The following is a 19,946-nucleotide window of genomic DNA, read 5'->3' as shown; positions in this document are numbered from 1 at the left end:
GATGTAAATTCTTATTTTCATCACAAATAAAATGAGTTCAAAGTGACCAGAAACAGACGCAAAAAGTGTTATAAAAGTTTAGTAGTAACATTGAAAAAATACAGAAAAGCCATTGAAATGTGTGAAGTGGCAGAAATGGGAAAAATTTAGCAAAACTACATCAAAAGGAGCAAAAAGATGGCAAGAAAAAGTGTTGAAAATAAGTTAAAATCTGGCAACTTTGGTGTAGTTGCATCAAAAAGGCTAAGAATAAGCAAAAATGGGGTCAAATTGTTCAAAAAATCTTTCGAGATTCTTGACGGCATCTGGCGACCCCCTCCCAGTGTCTCGTGACCCCAAGGTTGAGAAATCCTGGTCTAATACCAAATTATGGGTGAATACATAACAGAAAAAGAGAAGGTTTATTTTTCAAAAATTTCAAAGTCCAAACGTCCTCCAATTCTGGAATGACCTTCTCAAAGCAGAACTACGTAAGTAACTTTTTCACCTAAATAAATCCTTCTCGTAGTCCCTGTGAGGGTAAGACAAGTGTTTATGTTTGCTGTCTCTGGCCAGAAAACAGCACTTGCAACTTTCCTGCCTCCGACCCGGTGGCAAGACGTACTGCTTTACGACAGCCCGATACAAACTAATGCTAGATTATGACCAGCACACGGTTGTCTACTAATCAACTTTTCTCAAACTTATATCATGGGGAACCAACAAATAAAATAAAGGCAGAGAAGACCTCCATGCAGTGACAGCTCAGCAGCAGCACACAGCAATTACGTACCGTCGTTATGGCAACAGGCACGCACACACACTCGCAACCCAGCGCTCCATCAGGCAGCACACACACAAATATCTATCCATCCATTGTCAGAGCTGCTTTGTCAGCACACAAACAAACACATCACACACATTTCCACACTCCCTTCCATATTACTCTAACATCATTCATTTATTTTACTTGTCTCTCTTCCTTATACTGTTCTCATGGTCACATGGGACTATATGTGTGAAAGCACCCTTAGTGTCACTGTTGTATTAGGATTTTTTCGTGATCGGTTGCTCGTGTCTTGGCAGAGCAAAGGTGCGCATGTAGCTGTGGGGTGGGACAGGAGGCGGGGGGTGCGGAGTGTTTACAACAGTGACATAATCAAAAGTGACCTTTAGGGGGAGCGCGATGCCAAGTTACTTACTTCTGCTTTAATGTCATTTAGCATATTTTTGAGTTGATTTTTGTGTTTCTCTGTTATATTGTGTACTTTTCTTTCATTTAGTGTTTTTTTAATGTCATTTTGTGCATTTGTTGTGGTCCACCAGTATGCATGTCTGATTCACATGGACAGAAACTGGTTGCTGTGTGGAGCTCGTCCCGAGGAAGATGGCAGTTAATTCAGTCCATTCCAAACAAAGGTATACAGTATATTATATATCAATAAATGATGTCTCGTTCCACCTATACTGTGCTCCTGTCTTCGTCCCTGGTGGAGGATCCCTGCACAGGTTCACCTCTGCTGCTTTTCAAACAGTGACTTGTTAAATGTACAAACGTGCACGACTACATCTCTGACTGCAGACGACAAGAGAAGAACCAGACATTTATTTCACACGCGGACGCTAACAGTAAAGGAAACCAGCAGTTCCTCTATACGGACGGACATGTTTCTCCACACACACAAACAGCGTCACAAAGCAGGATGTGGAAACGCACACTTAGAGGCACACTTTACGCTAGCCAGCGCGCTGACTGCTAACTCTTCCTTAGGTAGAAAATAGCGCTGCGGGATAAGTTAGCGGAGCTGAGGGGAGGAAAAATAAGGGAAAAACACGCGGCTACAGAAATAAAACCCCACCTTTATTCATGGAGGCTCTAGCTAGCAGTTAGCGGACGGCTAATCTAAAGTTATGGCGGTATGAGCAGAGCTGAGGCGTCTGGCGTTTGCATCCGTCATCTGCTCTTAGCGGCTCCAGGAATAAGGCGGATGCACGTTTCTTCTGATGCTATATTACACGATTTGCATTCATTGAAAAGAGTTTTTTGTTATAAAATGTTTTCTTTTTTTTTTTTTTACATTTTTTAATCAAAGAGAGAACAAAAATATCTGGGAAGGTGTGACAGACGTGTTGAGGCAACGTGGTCATGTGACGCAGAGAGCGTTTCTGCATTATGAGGTGATCTGAGGGGCGTCTGATGCTTTTAGAGGAGGAAAAGGTGTTGAAATGGAGGAAAGGAAGACCACAGGGAAGCGTCAGAGACGTAGTGATGAAGACGGTGTAAAGCAGACGGAGGCACAACATGAACCAACAGATGATAAACAGTGAAATAAACAATAAACAGTGTCTTTACTGAACGCATTTCTGGAGGATTATTTATAGTTTTAAATGTCTTTCAACAATCTCCTCCAAAATAAAAGCAGAAGCTCATTCTCCTGATTTTGAGGTTGATTTGTTAAACATTGTGAAACAAGAGTAAAGATTCATTATAATAAACATAATGCACTTAGGCCATATTTAAATAAAAATAAATCTATCGAAATAGCAAAAACAGTTCTAAAGTTTTGGACATGTGTAAAAAAAAAAAAAGGTATATATTAAAAAATCTTTTATTTTATTTTTAAATGAAAACAAATATATTAAATAGTTCATTTGTAATGCTTATTTCATTTCATTTATACTTAATTGATAAAATAAATAAATTGATATATATCTATTAAATAGTCCAAATTGTTTCAATGCATGAAGTAAAATGTTATTAAAAATATGCCCAAATGGTTAGAAGATTCTGTTTTTGTCTGATATCTGATGTGTGTTGGAATCTGCTTAAATAACACTAAAACAAAACAAAATAAAAGTGCACAGATGTGCTTTAAAATACTGCCAGTGACACAAACTCAGTATAAATAAATGCATGACAGATGTTTGCACGTTGAAGGAGCGTGTCGCCTTCACGTGCACGCTGCAAACACGAGACAAACACATGAAAAGGAATGGAGTGATTGACGAAGGCATCGAAAAGAAGAAGAAGAAGAAGTCGTGACAGTGTTAGGCAAGAGGAACGGTTTGATATCCTACACCGATAAAGGACATGAACGCATCATGGAGTGAGATTTTGGTGAAATAATTTACACTTTTCCCTTTACATTACATCCAAGGACATCTCCCTCAAAGGATTATGGGTAGGTGCTTCCTCCAGGACTGAAGGTATATACTTACACAGTGAAGAACACAAACACACACACACACACACACGGACAACGAGCTTTTCTACACTCGTTCACATTAAAGTCCTTCCACAGACGTCCCTGGGTGTGGTCGTCTCTGCACGGACGCTGACAGTGGCCGCAGTGAAGCGGAGTAAAAAGCCAGCAGTGATGAGTCAGAAAACACAGAAAGCAGCTCCTCTATGGAGATACGTTTGTGCCACAATTCTGCAAAAGTGAAAAAAAAATTGTCTGCAAGAAAAGAAAAAAAAAAAATGAAAGAATTCGCACAGCAATATTACATTTTGTGTGAGAAAAAAAAACATTACTTGATAAAAATCACATTTAAAACGAACGAAAAAAATTCTGCACAAATAATTTTGGGCATATGCAAACAAATTCTGCGTGAGTAAATTATTAGTTTTGCGTGAGCAAACACAACTTAAAATTAATCTGTGCAAAACTAATTTCGCATGGACAAAAACTATTATTGAATTGAATTTTTTTTTTTTTATTTCAGCATAAAAAAAAAAATGTGTGAAAAAAAGACACATTTTGCACTGTATACGAGCAAAAATGAATGCTGCGTGAAAAAAACTGCAAACAAAAACAACTTCGGCGCGAGCAAAAACAAATATCGCGTGAATTTATGCAGAATTCTGCACAATAAAATAATTTTAAAAATTAAAAAATTGACGGGACTGAAAATACAGTAACAGATATTTTTTCTTATGCAGAGTTGTGGCACAGTTTTAACGCCAGACTCATCAGAGGCGACACAGTGGGAAGCAAAGCGTGTCGGGTTCTCGATGTCCTGCAGGGGGCGACACAGAGCAGCTGAGTGGCTCCGCCCCCCTGCGGAGAGCCCGGTTCTCCCTCTGCAGCAGCAGCAGCTTTAACGTGGAGGCTGCAGCTACTTCACTCCATCAGCACCTCTGTGAAGAAACACAGGCACCTTCAGTGTGATCACATGACCTTTCTCAGCAAATCATCATCAGAAGAAGCTTCACCTGCGCACGCGGCAACAGAAAAATGGATAAATCAAAGCCTTTATATACATTTAATGAAACACATTTTAATGAAAGTAGATTTTTTTGTGCTTGTGGATAAAAATGATCTCATTAGAATAATTAAATAGATTAAATAATGGAGTATCTCAGTCTATCGTCACTGTTTTCAAGGCCTTCTCTTACAGTTTGTGTTATCTCAGTCTTAAAGTATAAACTTTGACTAAATAGATGTAAAATGTTCTTGGAGTTGGGTCACAGATGAATATTTCAGGGTGATGTCTCCTTGAAGCTCGTAGGCTGCTTTTATCAGTTGAAATGTGGCGTTTTTCCCTCCACCAGGGGGCAGCATAACATCAGAAATGTAAAAAAAAACTCTGCAAAAGATTTACTTTGACCAATAATAACCTATATTCATTAAAAACAAAAAATGTGGACACTTACCAAAATTTAAATCCTTTTTTCAACATCTTTAAATCAATCATTAATTCATTTATTGTAAATGTGTGTAAAAGTGTGTGTGTTTGTGCGCTACGTTTGTGTATTACGAGAGAATCCTGCTGCTCCCTTTCACACATTAAAAACGTAAAAATCATGAACTTTTTAAAATGTTTATTACATTGTAATGTGATCATAGCTTAACACTGACTGCGCTGCTGCCCCTTTAGTAAACAGAATTAAAGGTAAATAGTGTTTAACTCTAATTCTGTCGATGTTTATTTGCATTCCTAAGCAAGTATTTTGTTTTATACGTCATAAGTAATCCTTTCTTATGCTCCTGTACCAGTTTGTGTGTATATACAGTATGTAAACGACTGTACAATGATAATACAGATTATCCTATCAAAGCCATAATGTGGCAGCAGATCTTTATGTATTTACTATGTATGATTTTATCAAATAAACTACAGAAAAGAAACTACACAGAGGTCCAATAAATCCAACTCACCCTCCCCTTCTTTGTTCTTGTTTCGTTCACCCACTGGAGACTCGGCTCCTTCTGACAGTTCTCCTGAAAACAACGAAGCTAACTTGATTTTGATTGGGACCAAAAAAAAAAAACACTACAGGTGACAAAATAATAAAAAACTAAAAGTGTATGAAATCAAAAGCTTACACATGAGGTAGTGGGTTTAAACCCTTCAACTTTGTTCTTGTGTATTGGTTTAGGTCACGTTTTCAACTCAAGGCCCAGGGGCCAAATCCGGCCCGTAGAAGAAAGGCAGAAAAAACCTGAATTATTGTGTAAATTCCCAAATAATCCAGTTGTAGATATCTCATATTCACCAATCTAATGAAACTCCACAATATTTTTAGGGGCTTGTATTTTTCCTTTCTTCATATCACATGAATGCAGTCATTTTTAATTGCAAATTGTTTAAAGAGCTCAATATTTCCACAAATCTTGCAATTTCTCACAAACGATTTCACAAAAGTCCTTTGAAGTGAATTGAACTGATATTTCCACCTAAAACCTGTGACTCACTTGAGATCAAACTAGTCCATATTTGGCCCCAGAACTAAAATAGTTTGACACCCTTGATGTAGTTCTTCTCTGTTTCTCTGTGGGGTTTATAATCCCACTGGATGACACAGAACATTCATTCGTTAATGTAAATTTGACTTGAATTTAAAGTTGACCAAATTTTTCATATGTGCATGATTTTTCACGCATGCAAACACAAATCCTTAGACAGTAACTTCCAGACACAGATATAAATTTGAATACTGTATATAGTAATGGGTCATACCATTCTGCAGCAGGGGGCTTTTATGAGGCGGGCTCTCTGACTGCGTCTCTGTCGTTTGCTCTGTGCTGCCATCTGGGGGCCCTGTGGCGTCTGCAGATTCGAGGGCGTTGCCCTCATCTGTGTCTGTCTTTGGTTCGGTGGGTTCGGACTCTGCCTGGACCTCCAGCGGCTCCATGGACTCCTCCGGCTGAGCCTGCTGCTCCTCAGCCTCCTTTTTAGATCGTTCCTCTGCCTCTGAGATCGCACGGAGACCAGAAATTCATCTTTTGGCTCAATATGACTGAAAAATAGTATCAAAACTTGAAGAAGAAAAAAAAAACAAAGAGGGAGAGGATGACAAGGAAAAAGAAGATAAAAAGAAAAACTAAGATGAATATGAAGAAGTGATGAAGACAAAAAAAGATTAAAAGTAAAAGTTAAAGGTAAAAGTTAAGGAAAGAATAGGATGAAGGAGAGGAAAACAATGATGAAGATGATGATGATTTAAAAACAAAAAAGGATAAAGGTAACGAAAAAGACGAAGACAAGGAAGAAAACAAAGTGGAAGGTGAAGCAGAGGAAGAAGAAGATGAAAAAGGAGGATGTGGAAGACAAACTTAAGAGAATCATGATGAAAAAAAGAGCAAAAAAGAAGAAAATGATGACTACAGTACATAACAACAAATAAATCCAACTATCACAAAGAGGAAAACACATGAAGAAAGCAACTATGGAAGGGTTTTTCCAACTTGGGGCGTAGAAATAAAATGGGGTCGGCTAAAATGTCTAGTAATTGGTAAAAAAACAAAAAAAAACAAATTGAAATTATATTTTTTTGGAATGAATTTTCTACACAATAAATATCAAATAACTGTATTCTATTAACTTAAACTTTCTAGTTCAATTAAAATGCTGTATAAAAACCTCTGAAGTGGCACACTTACTGTGTTACTTTATGCACTAAATTAGGCTATTGTATTTGTAACACACTTTAATAAACATGATCAAAAAGTAATTTTAGAAAGAAAAAAAATGTCTCTGGAGTCGCTGAACATTTGTGATATCAAAAAGGGGTCACGACCCCAAAAAGGTTGGGAACCACTGAACTAAGGAGACAAGGGGAGACGGAGAATGTCAAAGAATCTCTCACTCTAACAAAGAAACATGGACAATGTGACGGTACCTTTGGCTGCCTGGGACTTCCACCTCTCTCTGTTCTGATAGACTTCTTCATTCCACAGAGCTTTGAAGCTCTTCATGTCCCCCGTCAGCAGAGAACTGGGACCAGGCGAGCTGCTGTCGGAGCCGCTGCTTTTCACGCTGTGTCGCTTGGCCTCATCTGAGCTAATGCTGTTCAGACTGCACACCAGATAAAACACCACATTTACTGCTTGTTTTTTTTTCATTGTTGTAAAGGAGACAAATCATGCTTTTAAATCCTTCCTTTTTACATATAAATCATAGAGTTTGGTCTATATAAAGCGGAACTGCAATGCTTGGGTCTGAATTCCTCATTATCCTATCCAAAAAGTGGACAAAATAAAATTTCTAGGAATCCATTTAGATCAATCCATAAACTTTAAGGAACACATTAACACATTGCAGAGGTGACACTCGGTTCAACTCCACCCTGTTCGGCCATTTTTGTAGTTTGATAGAAGAGATACGGTTATGTAGCAGCGCATAAACTTTTTATTCAGAGGTTATTTACAAAATGTCAACAACAGAAGACTTGTCCATCCAGCCTTACATGTTCCAACCAGAGTCGGACCCGGCGGAGCGAGATGAAAATGAAGATGATGAACCTGCAGAACCCTAACAAGTGAGCTAACACAAGCACCGAGCTAACGCTAGCGCCAAGCTAACGTCACGAAATGCATTTTAATACAGTGTTTTCAAAGACAAAAACGGCAAAATGAAATGACTAATGAAAACTTTAGACTTAAATTAAATCACGTAGGCCATATCATCAAGGATCTAAAACGAGCACACAGCACTAACATATGAAGACGGTGCAACTGCTAATGCTAACAAAACAATGACAGGGATGTCTTATCATCACACTTTTTAGCGTTATTTACAGCTTACCGAAATGCTCTGTTCGTCATCTCCAAAGATAGAAGGAATTGAACCCTCAATCAGACAAAGTCTTTCGGCAAATCCTTCTTTAAACTGGCGAAGCGGTCATCCTTGATGTGCTTCGCACACAAAAATGACCTTACCCACAGATGTGGGTAAATTTCCGTGAAAAATAAAATTCAACCAGACACTTCGAAAAGGTTCTGATGCTGGGAGACGGTGTAATGAAGCGTGTGGGTTACTACATCCAACAACCGAACATTTTGACTTATCCTCTCGTAACTTCTGCATCCTTGAGCTTGGACTACAAAATAAAAGCAAGAAATAAAAATGGCGGATTGTTCGAAGTGTTGGGCCTGGAGTCGATGTCCTAATTTGGCAGTTCCGCTGCAAATACTGTGACGTTATTGTTCAAAAAACGTAATAAAGAATCGAAAAATCGAAACAGATTGAAAAATATGACCAAAACAGAATATAAAGATATCTACGGAGCACTTGAAGAGACTAATTTGAACTTTTATGTACTTCTAAACACTCTAAATATACAACAAAATGCATTTAAGGGCTAAAAAAGTGGATTTAGCATGATGTGTCCCCTTTAAATCACACGCGCACATTTACAGGCAGAGTTTACTTCGTTAAGTTTGTATAAATGACAAAAATCACAAAAATGAAATGATGCAAAGGAAAAGTAAAGTATTCAATGAAAGAAAAAAAACTACAATAAAAGAAAATGGTATAAATATGTGCATGGTTCACCATAGACAGGATGGTGCAGCTTTAACCCTCGGGGTACCTTTAAAAAAATTAATTTAATCTTTGAACGTACTGTAGGTGCCAAAACTGTAACATTCATTAAACTGTCATAAAAATGTCAGTGTCTGTGTTTTTTCCACATCATATGTCTTTAACAACTCCAGACCGAACCATAAGCCCTATTCACACGGGATTAGTTTTACCTTGGGACCACATGCAATTTGTAATAATTGCGGAGAATGTCTGCGTTGTTAATCCCGTGCCAATCGGCCATGTCGGTAACTTGTAAAGTAAAAATTCCCCCGCAAATTACCTACTATATGTTGCTTTACTCAGAGGTCCTGTGATAGTACTAATCCAATGTGACTAGGTATCTCTGTGATTTGGACAAAAATGGGCGGGATCTGATGCGTGATTACGCGTTTTGTTTCCGGTATCACAGTCTGTGTGAGCATATATGCGTGTATGCAACCCTAACCCTGACCCTACCTAACCTTAACCCTAACCCTAACCCTACCTAACCTTAACCCTAACCCTACCTAACCTTAACCCTAACCCTAACCTTAACCCTAACCCTAACCCGAACCCTAACCCTAACCCAATCCAATAAACTAATAAAACATGTGTCCGTTGACTTTAAAAACAAAAATAAACAAAACTGAATTATTATTTTTTTAGCAAATTCATTTTCCAGTAGTGTGCATGCGCATATATGATCATAATCAATCTCAGTACAAAGTAAACTCAGACCGTGACATCGGGACGCATAGTTATTCACTTTTGGTGAAGAATGGAGGTTGCATTGGAGTGTTTAGAAAACCTTTTGGGTCCCGGGTCAGCAAAACCTTATCGGCCCGTAACGTACGGCAACAAAAAGAGAAGGGGCGAAATCATATCTACTTTGCGCTGTGCGGCAAGATTATTAATATTTTTTCTGTTTGTAGCTACAGAAGGCTACAAACAGAGCCGAGCTGTGGTCAAAAGCCTTCAAAGTTGTTTTAACATCAACTCACACACAAATGTCAGGAAAATTCTGCAAAATCTTAGGCTTTGGTTATCCCGCGCGAATGCGCCACATAAAAAGCAGACGTTGGGGGGTCATTTATTTATTACGTGGTCACTAGGTAAAACTAATCCCGTGCGAATAGTGCTTTAGATAAAAAAGTCTTCATTATATTTCTGTATCGTTTTAAATGTTTTTATGCCCTTTCTGTCATAAAAAACATTTTTCCCTATATTTTGAAGGTAGAGGCTATTTATTAGATATTTACGGGAAAACCGTCAGGATAAGAGTATATCCAAAATATGTGGTTATAATGGGAGTCAATGGGACCAAATCGGTCCCGAACTCAAAGAGTGTTTGTACATTTTATATCTCCGGTTCTATGCATCTTGCAATAAAAGTCATCATGGAATTATGAACACAACAATAAAAGAAAACTCCTGGCCAAGGTTCATATAATAAGACTCTAAACTGAATGAGATATTGAGGGTTTAAAACGCTGAATAAGCAGAACGCACACGTTTGGTCCCCAAAAATATGTTACTGCGGAGCAGCAGATCAACTTGTCTTTATGTATCTATTATTGTGTATTGATGTCTTGTATTTGATAAGACGGCTGCATCAGACAGCTTAAATGAACTGGAACTGTTAATCATCTTGTGCTGATGGGGGCAGACACTTTAAGTTATCACTTTCATTCATATGTTAAATGCTGTTTGTTGTATTTGCTTTTTAAATGAATTAACTAAACAATAAAATGAAAAATGAAATGAAATGAAATAAAAGCTCTACAAATGTCTCCTGTCACTTTTCAAAATAACAATATTTTCCAATAAAAGGTTGGACATGCCCTTCAAGTTTTGTGTAATACAATGGAAGTAAAAAAGAAACAAAAAACTCTTCCCAGAATGTGTCCCAACACTGCTGCAAAGATAGCAGTGTGTCCATATATTATGTACATATTGTATACTTATATATTAGTATCATTATAAATCTGCTGTATCTATTCCTCTTTTTTCCAGTCATGGCCCAAAACATCACTTTATAGATCATTGTTGTGATTAAATCTTATTCTGCTGAACACAAGCAGGTTTAAATGTTTTGTATTTATCTTTAAACTTTGTTTTGTGTGTATATCAGTCAAAGTGTAAAGACCAGGAATGTCAGGCATGGCTGCACGAGATATCTTACAGATCCAACCATTTGGGTCTAATCTGAGATGAACAGGAGACGAATGCTGTCAGATTCAAAGACGAGCACCGGCGGAGCGCGGTAAAGGAGAGGAGTCACAGCTGACTGAAGACAGCATGTGAGGGAAAAACATCCACGGACACAGCGGAGCACCCAGGTGTGTGAGCTCACAGGGATTCAACACTATACCAGATTTCCACTCGGTTGGCTCTGACTGGAGGCGCGCTGAGCACTGCTTAAGGCGACATATATTTATGTGCTTTCCTTCCCAAATAGCTTTCAATAAATGAGAGATGGGGATGATTTTCTGCATTATAGTGTCAAATTTGAGGCACTGTGGAAAGAATTACGCCCTCAAAGCTTTGAATCCAGTCCAAATAATGTTTTTCTTTAACAATAATAATGCACTGATCAGTTTGCTCTGTTTCTTAATGATTTATTTGCATCTAGAAAAATTGAAAATAAGATTTTTCAAAGGTGTTTTTCCAATCTCCCTCATTTGGGAACAAATAAAGCATCTATTTGAACGAACAACCTTAAAACAGATGTGCATTTCTGTTGTCGGGGTCAAAATGTGGAATTCTTTAGATAAAGAGCTGTTGGAATGTATTTCAATTTAAGAGACTGTACAAAAAGAGACTCCTAAGACAATATGAACATGGTGATTCAAAAATAGCCGTTGAAAACACACGTGTTCCTGTGAATCCTTAAAATGTCTTAAAAGGCATTAAATTAATGAATCTAAAATAAAGCCTTAAATGTCATTAAAATGTCGTAATTAATGTTTCAAAAGTCTTAAATTTTAACACATAAGTATGAATTTATGATTGTAATTAGTCTCTCATTTCAAAATAAATGGTAACATTTGTTTTTTTTTGTTTTTTTAAATTAATTGCATTTTTCTTAATGTCTTTTCTTGTTGGTTATTATTTTTTGTTGTTATATAGTTAATTGGATAGCAGGAACCCAAAAATAAATCTATATATTTCTCTGGACAATATGCATTTCACAGCATGCCTGTCAACAGAAAAGTTTTTTTTTCAAAATAAAAGACAAGTCCAATATGAAACATTAAGTATTTATTTATTTTTGGCCAGCTGTTCGCGAGCCACTTTTGGGTTCCGACCCACCAGTAGAGAATCGCTGGATTAGAGTGTTATTTGTTTTCCTATTTTGAATGGGCGTGTAAGTTCTTGAATTTGTTAATGTATTATTTATTCATTATTATTATATATTTTTTAATAATGCTATAAAATCATTATCTCAGGTGGTGTAAACTTGGTAGATCAATTGTTTAATAGGCTTTATAAGGTTTTTTCTTCTCCCTGCTCCTTTCTAAACATGGAATGTAACAAATATACAATATTCCTTTCGAAAAAATTGTGATCTTTACCATGTCAGAATGAAAATAAATGAAATGAAATGAAAGGTAATGTAAACAGATGAAAGGACACGATGTAATTCCAAAAGAACAAAGTATGTAGCTAAAAGTCAGATAATTGCTGTTTTCAACAATATGTTGCCTTTAAACAGCCCAGTGACAATGACTGCTTAGGCAGTGGCTGGATTCATGTTAACTGTGTGTTCAATGTCATGTCTGTCCTCCAACATCACTGCTCTCTGTGCCTTTTAATTATTAAAGTGTTAATTGATCCATCATTGCCAGTGTGTGGAGGGAATATGCAGTATTTTCTCTGTGTGGCGTTGGTTGTGTGTCTCTGTTTGTGTGCGTTCAGCACACAGCGCCATTTCAGAAGCAAATCCACCTCGTGCCTTTTAAAATGTCAATTTCAAGGTGTGTGGCCGTGGCTGATGAAAGGAGGAGACTTTTCCATGCACTCAAACGGATTACCCATGGGAATCTCATCTGCTGTTGGTCCTGCTTCCATCAGCCATGCTGTGTAACCATGTGACTGAGTGAGCAGTGGTAGGTGAAGGAAACACACTTGAAAAACCTGCTTCTCTGATTATAGTATAACGTTTCAGCTGTTAGTATTGTATAATAAATATTTTAAATCGGGCTCACCTCGACCGCCTGAATCCTGCCAGTCCGGAGTGTGAGGCCTCATCGATGAGCGGCGTGACGATCCGCTCCATCATGTCTGTCAGCACGGTGAAGGTGGGCACCACGATGAAGTCTATAAAACCTGGAAACAGAAGCAACAGTCACAACAGAACGCTGAAACACAATTTGATTTGTTCAGGTGAACAAAAAGAGCAATTATAGACATTTATGCACAATAGTGTGAGTGAATGGAAATGTTTCGAGAGACAAAATAATAATCACAAGCAACGTTCTGCTAAGAGGATGCAGCAGCACACACACCTCTAAAACAATGGAGGGACAAATTACGGTAGTTAATGATGTCCCTTATTATCTATAATTGATGATGAAATAATAAACTACTGCTGCACAGACTGTCAGGAAGAGTCGATGAAGATATGAATCATTTATTTTCACTGAAACATCATTAATTGCAGTTGGATGGACTGATGGATGGATGGATGGATGAATGGATGGACGGATGGATGAATGGATGGACGGATGGATGGATGGATGGATGGATGGATGAATGGATGAATGGATGAATGGACGAATTAATGGATGGATGGATGGATAGATGAACGAATGGATGGATGGATGGATGATGGAAGTATGGATAGATGGATTAATGGATGATGGATAAATGCATGGATGGATGAATAGATAATGAATGGATGGATGGATGGATGGATGGATGGATGGATGGATGGATGGATGGATAGATGGATGGATGGATAAATGCATGGATAAATTAATAGATAATGAATGGAAGGATGGATAGATGCATGAATGTATGGATGGATGAACAGATGGATGAATGAATGGATGGATGAACAAATAGATGGATGGACGAATGGATGGATGAATGAATGAATGGATGGATGAATGGATGGAAGGATGGATGGATGGATAAATGCATGGATGGATGAATGGATAAATTGATAGATGGATAAATGGATTGATGGATGAATAGATAATGGATGGATTGATGGATGGATGGATGGATGAATGGATGGATAGATGGATGGATGGGTAAATGCATGGATGGATGAATAGATAATGAATGGATTAATGAATGGAAGGATGGATAGATGCATGAATGTATGGATGAATGTATGGATGGATGAACAGATGGATGAATGAATGGATGGATGAACAAATAGATGGATGGACAAATGGATGGATGAACAAATGAATGGTTGGATGGATGAATGGATGGATGGATGGATGGATAAATGCATGGTTGGATGAATAGATGATTGATGAATGGATGGATGGATGGATAAATGCATGGTTGGATGAATAGATGATTGATGGATGGATGGATGGATAAATGCATGGATGATGAATGGATAAATTGATAGATGGATAAATGGATTGATGGATGAATGGATAATGGATGGATTGATGGATGGATGAACAGTTTAATGGATGTGCGCATGGATGGATGAACAGTTGGATGTATAAATGAATAGTTGGATGGATAAATGGATGGATGAGAGACATTCAGATGGATGGATGAACAGCCAAACAGAAAGATGGATTGATGATGACAACACTCACCTATCTGTGATTGGGCCACCATGGTGGACTTCCTGTCGCAGAGTGGAGAGAAAGGCAGCCCAAGCTCCGCCTCTTTGTCTCCCTGAAAACACACGAGTCGTCATTCAAACATTTCAGCGTTAATTCCTCGTCCTTATTCAGAAAACATGACCCGGACCGTTAGTCACAACCTTGAACCAGGTGTAAACAAACTTTCATCTTTTCTTTTACTTATTTTAATAGCTTGTTTTATTCACCAATCAACATGTATTTATGGATCCATTCACAGCCCAGACAGTAACAGAAGGGCTTCCTGGGGAAGGAAACAATAAAACAAACATCCATAAAATCATACATCCATAAACGTGCATGCTGCCTAAAGGGAGGAATAAAGAATAAAGAACGTCATAAAGCTGCTATTAATTAAAATCTTCACGATGAATCAGAGTCATTGATAGCTTTAAAAACAAACGGATTGAAATCAATCCCAGAACCCACTGGGAGTCAGTGGAGGGCTGATATAATCTAAGAGGTCTCATCGCGTCTTCATGTCTTTGTTCAAAACCTCGCAGCAGCGTTTTGAACAAGTATAAAAGTATTAGATTGGCTATACAGTACATTAGGTGCATTACAGTAATCCAATCTGAAAATAAGAAGAGCATGAACTGTCGCCATGACACCAGGTTATAGATCAGAGACGCACAACTTTTATCACAACGGGGCCATGAAAGTGAGATTGTCTGAGCCGAGGACTGTTACCAGAATATTACGTCACTAATGAAAATAATTTGATGTATTCTTTTGTTATTGTATGTGTTTTATGTTTATGGTTACTTTGTGTATTTCGTTTTCATGTTCTGCCTTTTAGTATCTTTTTTTAAGAGATATTGTGTATTTTTGGTGCTTTCTGTGTATTTTTCAAGTCCTTTTGTGTGTTTATATTATTATATGTTAATTCTTTTAAATCGTTTTGTGTCTTTTTCTGTCATTTTGCATGTTTTTGGAGTCAGTGGCCCTCATTCATAAACCTTGCGTGAAAACGGGTGCAAATCTGAGTGCACGTTTAGTCGTACGACAGGACCAACGTGTGATTCAAGCACACAAATGATCGGGTGTTGATACTGTAAATCCAGGGGCTGAATATGGTTGTCATTAACATGATGCCCACTGAGGTCAAACAAGAAAAGATGAAAATTGGCATCCTCACATCTGAGGTGGAATAAGATAAAGATGTGCTTTGAACGTGTGAAAACTGGAATTAAAGAAGGACATTTAAACGTGTGCGTTGAGAGCAACTTCACAACAAAGATCCTGGAGACACACACAAATATGACGTTTATATCGGCCTCAGTTCGCACGCTTTAGGCAATAAATATCACATTGTATGAAATTAATGATGGAAACGCTTAAAAAAAAGCCTTAAAAATGACTAAATGTTGTCCCTCGTCTGTTTTTATTATGCCTTTAGCCAATTTCACCTATAATTCATCACATTAGCGATTACTGCAAGCATTTGTAAAAATTAAAGGAAGTTTTTACATTTCAAAGCATGAATTTGGTCCTATTTCCTCTGTACAGCGCATCACTGGGCTACAGCACATAGATGTGCGTCCCGTGTGTGTGTGTGTGTGTGTGTGTGTGTGTGTGTTAGGTGAACCTATGTGCTCCTGCTCAGTAGCAGACTTTATTAGCAGGGTTATTAGGTATTGAAAGGAAAACCAAAAAAGATGTATCAGTAATAACGTGGGCTAATTTGTTTTAATTATCCCTTTAGATCAGTTCTGAATGTGTGTCTGCTTATGCTTAAATGACAGCTGAGGTTGGTTTAATACTTTATTTTCAGTCTCGGTCAAATTTTGATGCTGAAAAATCACAAAATCACTCAGATTTGCACACATGAGGTCAGCTTGCGTGAATATGATCAAAGGCACGTTGTACGCAGATCTAAACATACAAATGATTGATAAATGTTGCCATTGTGTATTTTTTGGTGCTATCTGCGTACTTTTGGAGTCCTTTTATGCATTTACTTTTATGTTAATTTTTTAGAGCATTTTATAGTTTTTTGTCATTTTGCATGTATTGGAGTCATTGTTTTTGGTGGCACACAAAAAATTGCAGAGGGCTGCATGTGGTGGCTGTACATGTCTGATATAGATCACACATACACAGAACATTTCTTTAACAATGTTGAAAAACAAATGCTTGTTTTGATCACTGAATGTATTTGTACATTAACTCATTAACTGCCATTGACGTAAATATACGTCAGTTCAAATCCAAACGCTCACTGCCAATGGCGTATATGTACGTCAATTGTGTTTTTCAACGGGGGTTGCTATGATGTAGTGACCAACTGGTGCTATGTAGGTGGCAGCAGCGCACCTTTGAATGAGAGATTAACCATGATAGCAAAATAATAATTTTGCATCAAAAGCCAGGTTTTGGTGGCAAAATTATTATTTTGCTATCTGAGGTTTTTTTTAGTGTCAAAGAAGGGTGCGTTGTCACCAAAGCAAAAAAAAAAAAAATAGTTTCAAAGTCACTGACAGGATTTTTTTTTAGAAAAAGCCTATTTTCTCAGCTTTTTGCTCAGAAACTGGCATTTTGTGTGAAACTACCTATATTCAACTGCTGAATATGGAAGAACAAAACAAGCTCGAAACCCTTTTTTTCCTAGTGAAAGTAGAGAGTCTAATCTTTCAGAATCAAATTTTAGATTGTCATTGTACAAAATATTCTGTGGGTCTTTAAAAATCAGTCAAAATGCTCTAATATGGCCGGCAGTGAATGAGTTCAATTGTTTATATTTTGCGCTGGTACATGGGAGAGACACACAGACTGTGACAGATCTGATAGGTTAGACATATACAACATGGCTTTGATGGCATGAATATTGTGAGGGAAGCATGGATCCTGTGAGCTTTGGGTGAAGATGGTCACCTGTCTGAAGAACTCCTCCAGTAAGGATGTGGTCCAGCGGTGGTGCAGGTCCCAGCTCTTTGCTGGATGGCTGATGTCGGCCGTGTGCAGCAGCAGAGACAGAGCTTTGGGCTTATCGATGCTGCAACAGAACAAGACTCGCTGGCTCACCATCAATGATGTGCAGTTGTGACCAGAGCTGGTTTGTAGTAAACTTTAAAACAAACAGCTACACCTATGGGCTACAAGTAAAGCTTTGATGGACAATGCAGAGAAAACATTTTCATTATTGAAATGTCAATGTGTGCGTGTATGTGTGTGTCAGTAAATTCCCCTTCCCCTTTGTTTACCTTCACATTATTTTAGATTAGTCCTTTCTGTGTATTCGCAAACAGGAAACAAAGACATTTCTCTCTCTCGGCACACTGCCCGTGGTACTATATAAATGGTAATTATAAAACTACAGAGGACACAAATTGTGGGGTGTTTTCTCTCACACACGCACGCACACACTCAAGCACGCACAGAACAAAATTACTCAGAGATAGAGATAGAGTAGGAAATATATGGAAATAGATAGATAGTGAAATAGATAGAAATGGAGAGAAAAGAGTGAGAGTACAAGAGGGATATATTGAGCTAGAGACAGAATGATAGATAGATAGATAGATAGATAGATAGATAGATAGATAGATAGATAGATACTGTAGATAGACAGATAGATAGATAGATAGATAGATAGATAGATAGATAGATAGATAGATAGATAGATAGATATTTACTCCACTCCCAATGTTCCACACAAATGCAACCCTACCAGTGTAAAGTCACCCCTGCTTATCCATGCACGCCCAGTGACACTCCCACCACCAACAGACCAATTATGTGCAGCATAAATACAAGAGAGAACACGTCTTCTTCTATAAAGGCTCTGATGCTTGTCATTTAGTGCCTGTTTGTTCTTCACAAGGTGGAAACACTTCCCTCTAAAAATATCTACTAACCATCCAGGATTTAGTCAGTTTACACTAGAACACCCAGCGGATCGGATACGGTAATCATTTGAAGTGATTGTGAATGTGATGATTGGACCAATGCTTATCTCTCCTAACACCTACAAGGTCACACAGATTGAGAAGGACGACTTTACATTCACGTCCACTCTGACTGGAGCCTCTCATTAATGGCTTTACATTCTTGCAGTCAGCAATTGTTTGCGACGAGGGGAGGAGAAACCCTGAAGGTCGGGGTGTCTTCATTCACACCAGAGCCTGATAATAGTCGTTATTTTGGCTTTAGCATCTAAAGCGCAGCAGTTACACGTATTTAGAGACTTCACAACATAAAAACATGAACGACCTGCTGCTTTACTGAAATGACCAGCAGGAAAACATAATGTCTGATTGATGCCTATACTATCCAATGACCAATATCTGTAGTCTAAGGTGAAATAAAGGTGTGATATCCAACATTGCACATAAAACTGAACCCTGTTGGATGAGAAAAAGCCCAACATGTATGTTTTAATGGTGGAGGAAGCCTCAAGCGGAGAACTTAAAAAATCTCCCACCTATTCACGAGTGACTAAGGGACTGTGAGGGAGACTGACAGAGGAATCAAATCTGTAAAAATATATGTTTGAATATATATTGTAATTCTGATAAGATGGAAACTCAAAGATAAGGTCAAACTGGTGTCACACCTGTTTGTTTCACACTCTGTAAACGTCAGCCTGTAGACATTTACTCACCCCTCAGGCTGTTGTAGGAAGTTCTTCATGGCTTTGACTTGCTGGAAGTGGCAGGACATGTCAGTGGCTAAAACCATTTCCACCACCAGAGCCCGAAGCTCTCTGAAACAAAAAACGCAAACGCTTCTGAACCACCTTACGCAAAGAAAATTTTTTTTTTTTTATTTAATTGCCAAAATATTGTGCTTTTATTATGAAAGGGCTTCTTACTATCTGGTAGCACTTAATCTACTTCATCCACAAACCTCATGGTTTCTTTGCTGTTCCCTGATATAAAGAAGTGAAACTCCAGTTTGCTCTAAAGTAAGGTGTATCAAACTCATTTTAGGTGAGGGGCCAAATACGGAGCAGTTTGATCTGAAGTAACGAGTCATTTCAACATTATTATGGCCCAGTTCGCACTTCTACATATTCATAAATGACAAAATATGCCAGAAACCGACAATATCAAAGCAAAAAGTGACAGATATCAGTCCCAGCAGGATCTTCACTTTAAATTTCCTAGATTTTGTGACCGACTTATATTTAATTAAGGGAAATATTGTCTCATAATTTGAGAAAAATTTAAGGATTTTGTAAGAAGTGAGTTTTTTCAACTGTTTAACATAAAAAAACTGCAATCATCCAATATAAGCACCAGGTAAAACTGTGCACCCCTTCAAACCATTGTTGAGTTTCATTTACACAATAATTAATGTTTTCTGTCTATTAATAATGTCTTATTTTCATTTTCTCCT

At 37.9% G+C, this 19,946-nt stretch overlaps 1 protein-coding gene across 7 annotated transcripts in view; it reads right to left on the bottom strand.

Moving 5' to 3' along the window:
* Window positions 1–3,446: 3,446 nt before the first annotated feature.
* The window catches only part of pde1cb (phosphodiesterase 1C, calmodulin-dependent b), a 140,463-nt gene continuing 123,963 nt past the window's right edge, over window positions 3,447–19,946 (bottom strand). For 3 of the 7 annotated variants that reach the window (XM_028472735.1, XM_028472737.1, XM_028472738.1), the window contains 8 exons: window positions 19,210–19,311; window positions 17,481–17,601; window positions 14,559–14,640; window positions 12,978–13,098; window positions 7,106–7,281; window positions 5,944–6,177; window positions 5,142–5,204; window positions 3,451–4,120 (listed from right to left, as the gene is read on the bottom strand). In XM_028472735.1, the coding sequence (XP_028328536.1) occupies window positions 4,104–4,120; window positions 5,142–5,204; window positions 5,944–6,177; window positions 7,106–7,281; window positions 12,978–13,098; window positions 14,559–14,640; window positions 17,481–17,601; window positions 19,210–19,311 (916 nt within the window). In that variant the 3' untranslated portion in view covers window positions 3,451–4,103. Of the gene's footprint in view, window positions 4,121–5,141; window positions 5,205–5,943; window positions 6,178–7,105; window positions 7,282–12,977; window positions 13,099–14,558; window positions 14,641–17,480; window positions 17,602–19,209; window positions 19,312–19,946 lie in introns of all 7 variants that reach the window. The other 4 variants (XM_028472732.1, XM_028472733.1, XM_028472736.1 and 1 more) reach the window with 4 other exon arrangements.

The sequence above is a fragment of the Gouania willdenowi genome, chromosome 17 (genome assembly GCF_900634775.1).
Source record: "Gouania willdenowi chromosome 17, fGouWil2.1, whole genome shotgun sequence".
NCBI lineage: Eukaryota > Metazoa > Chordata > Actinopteri > Blenniiformes > Gobiesocidae > Gouania > Gouania willdenowi.
This window is presented reverse-complemented; position numbering and strand designations above follow the sequence as displayed.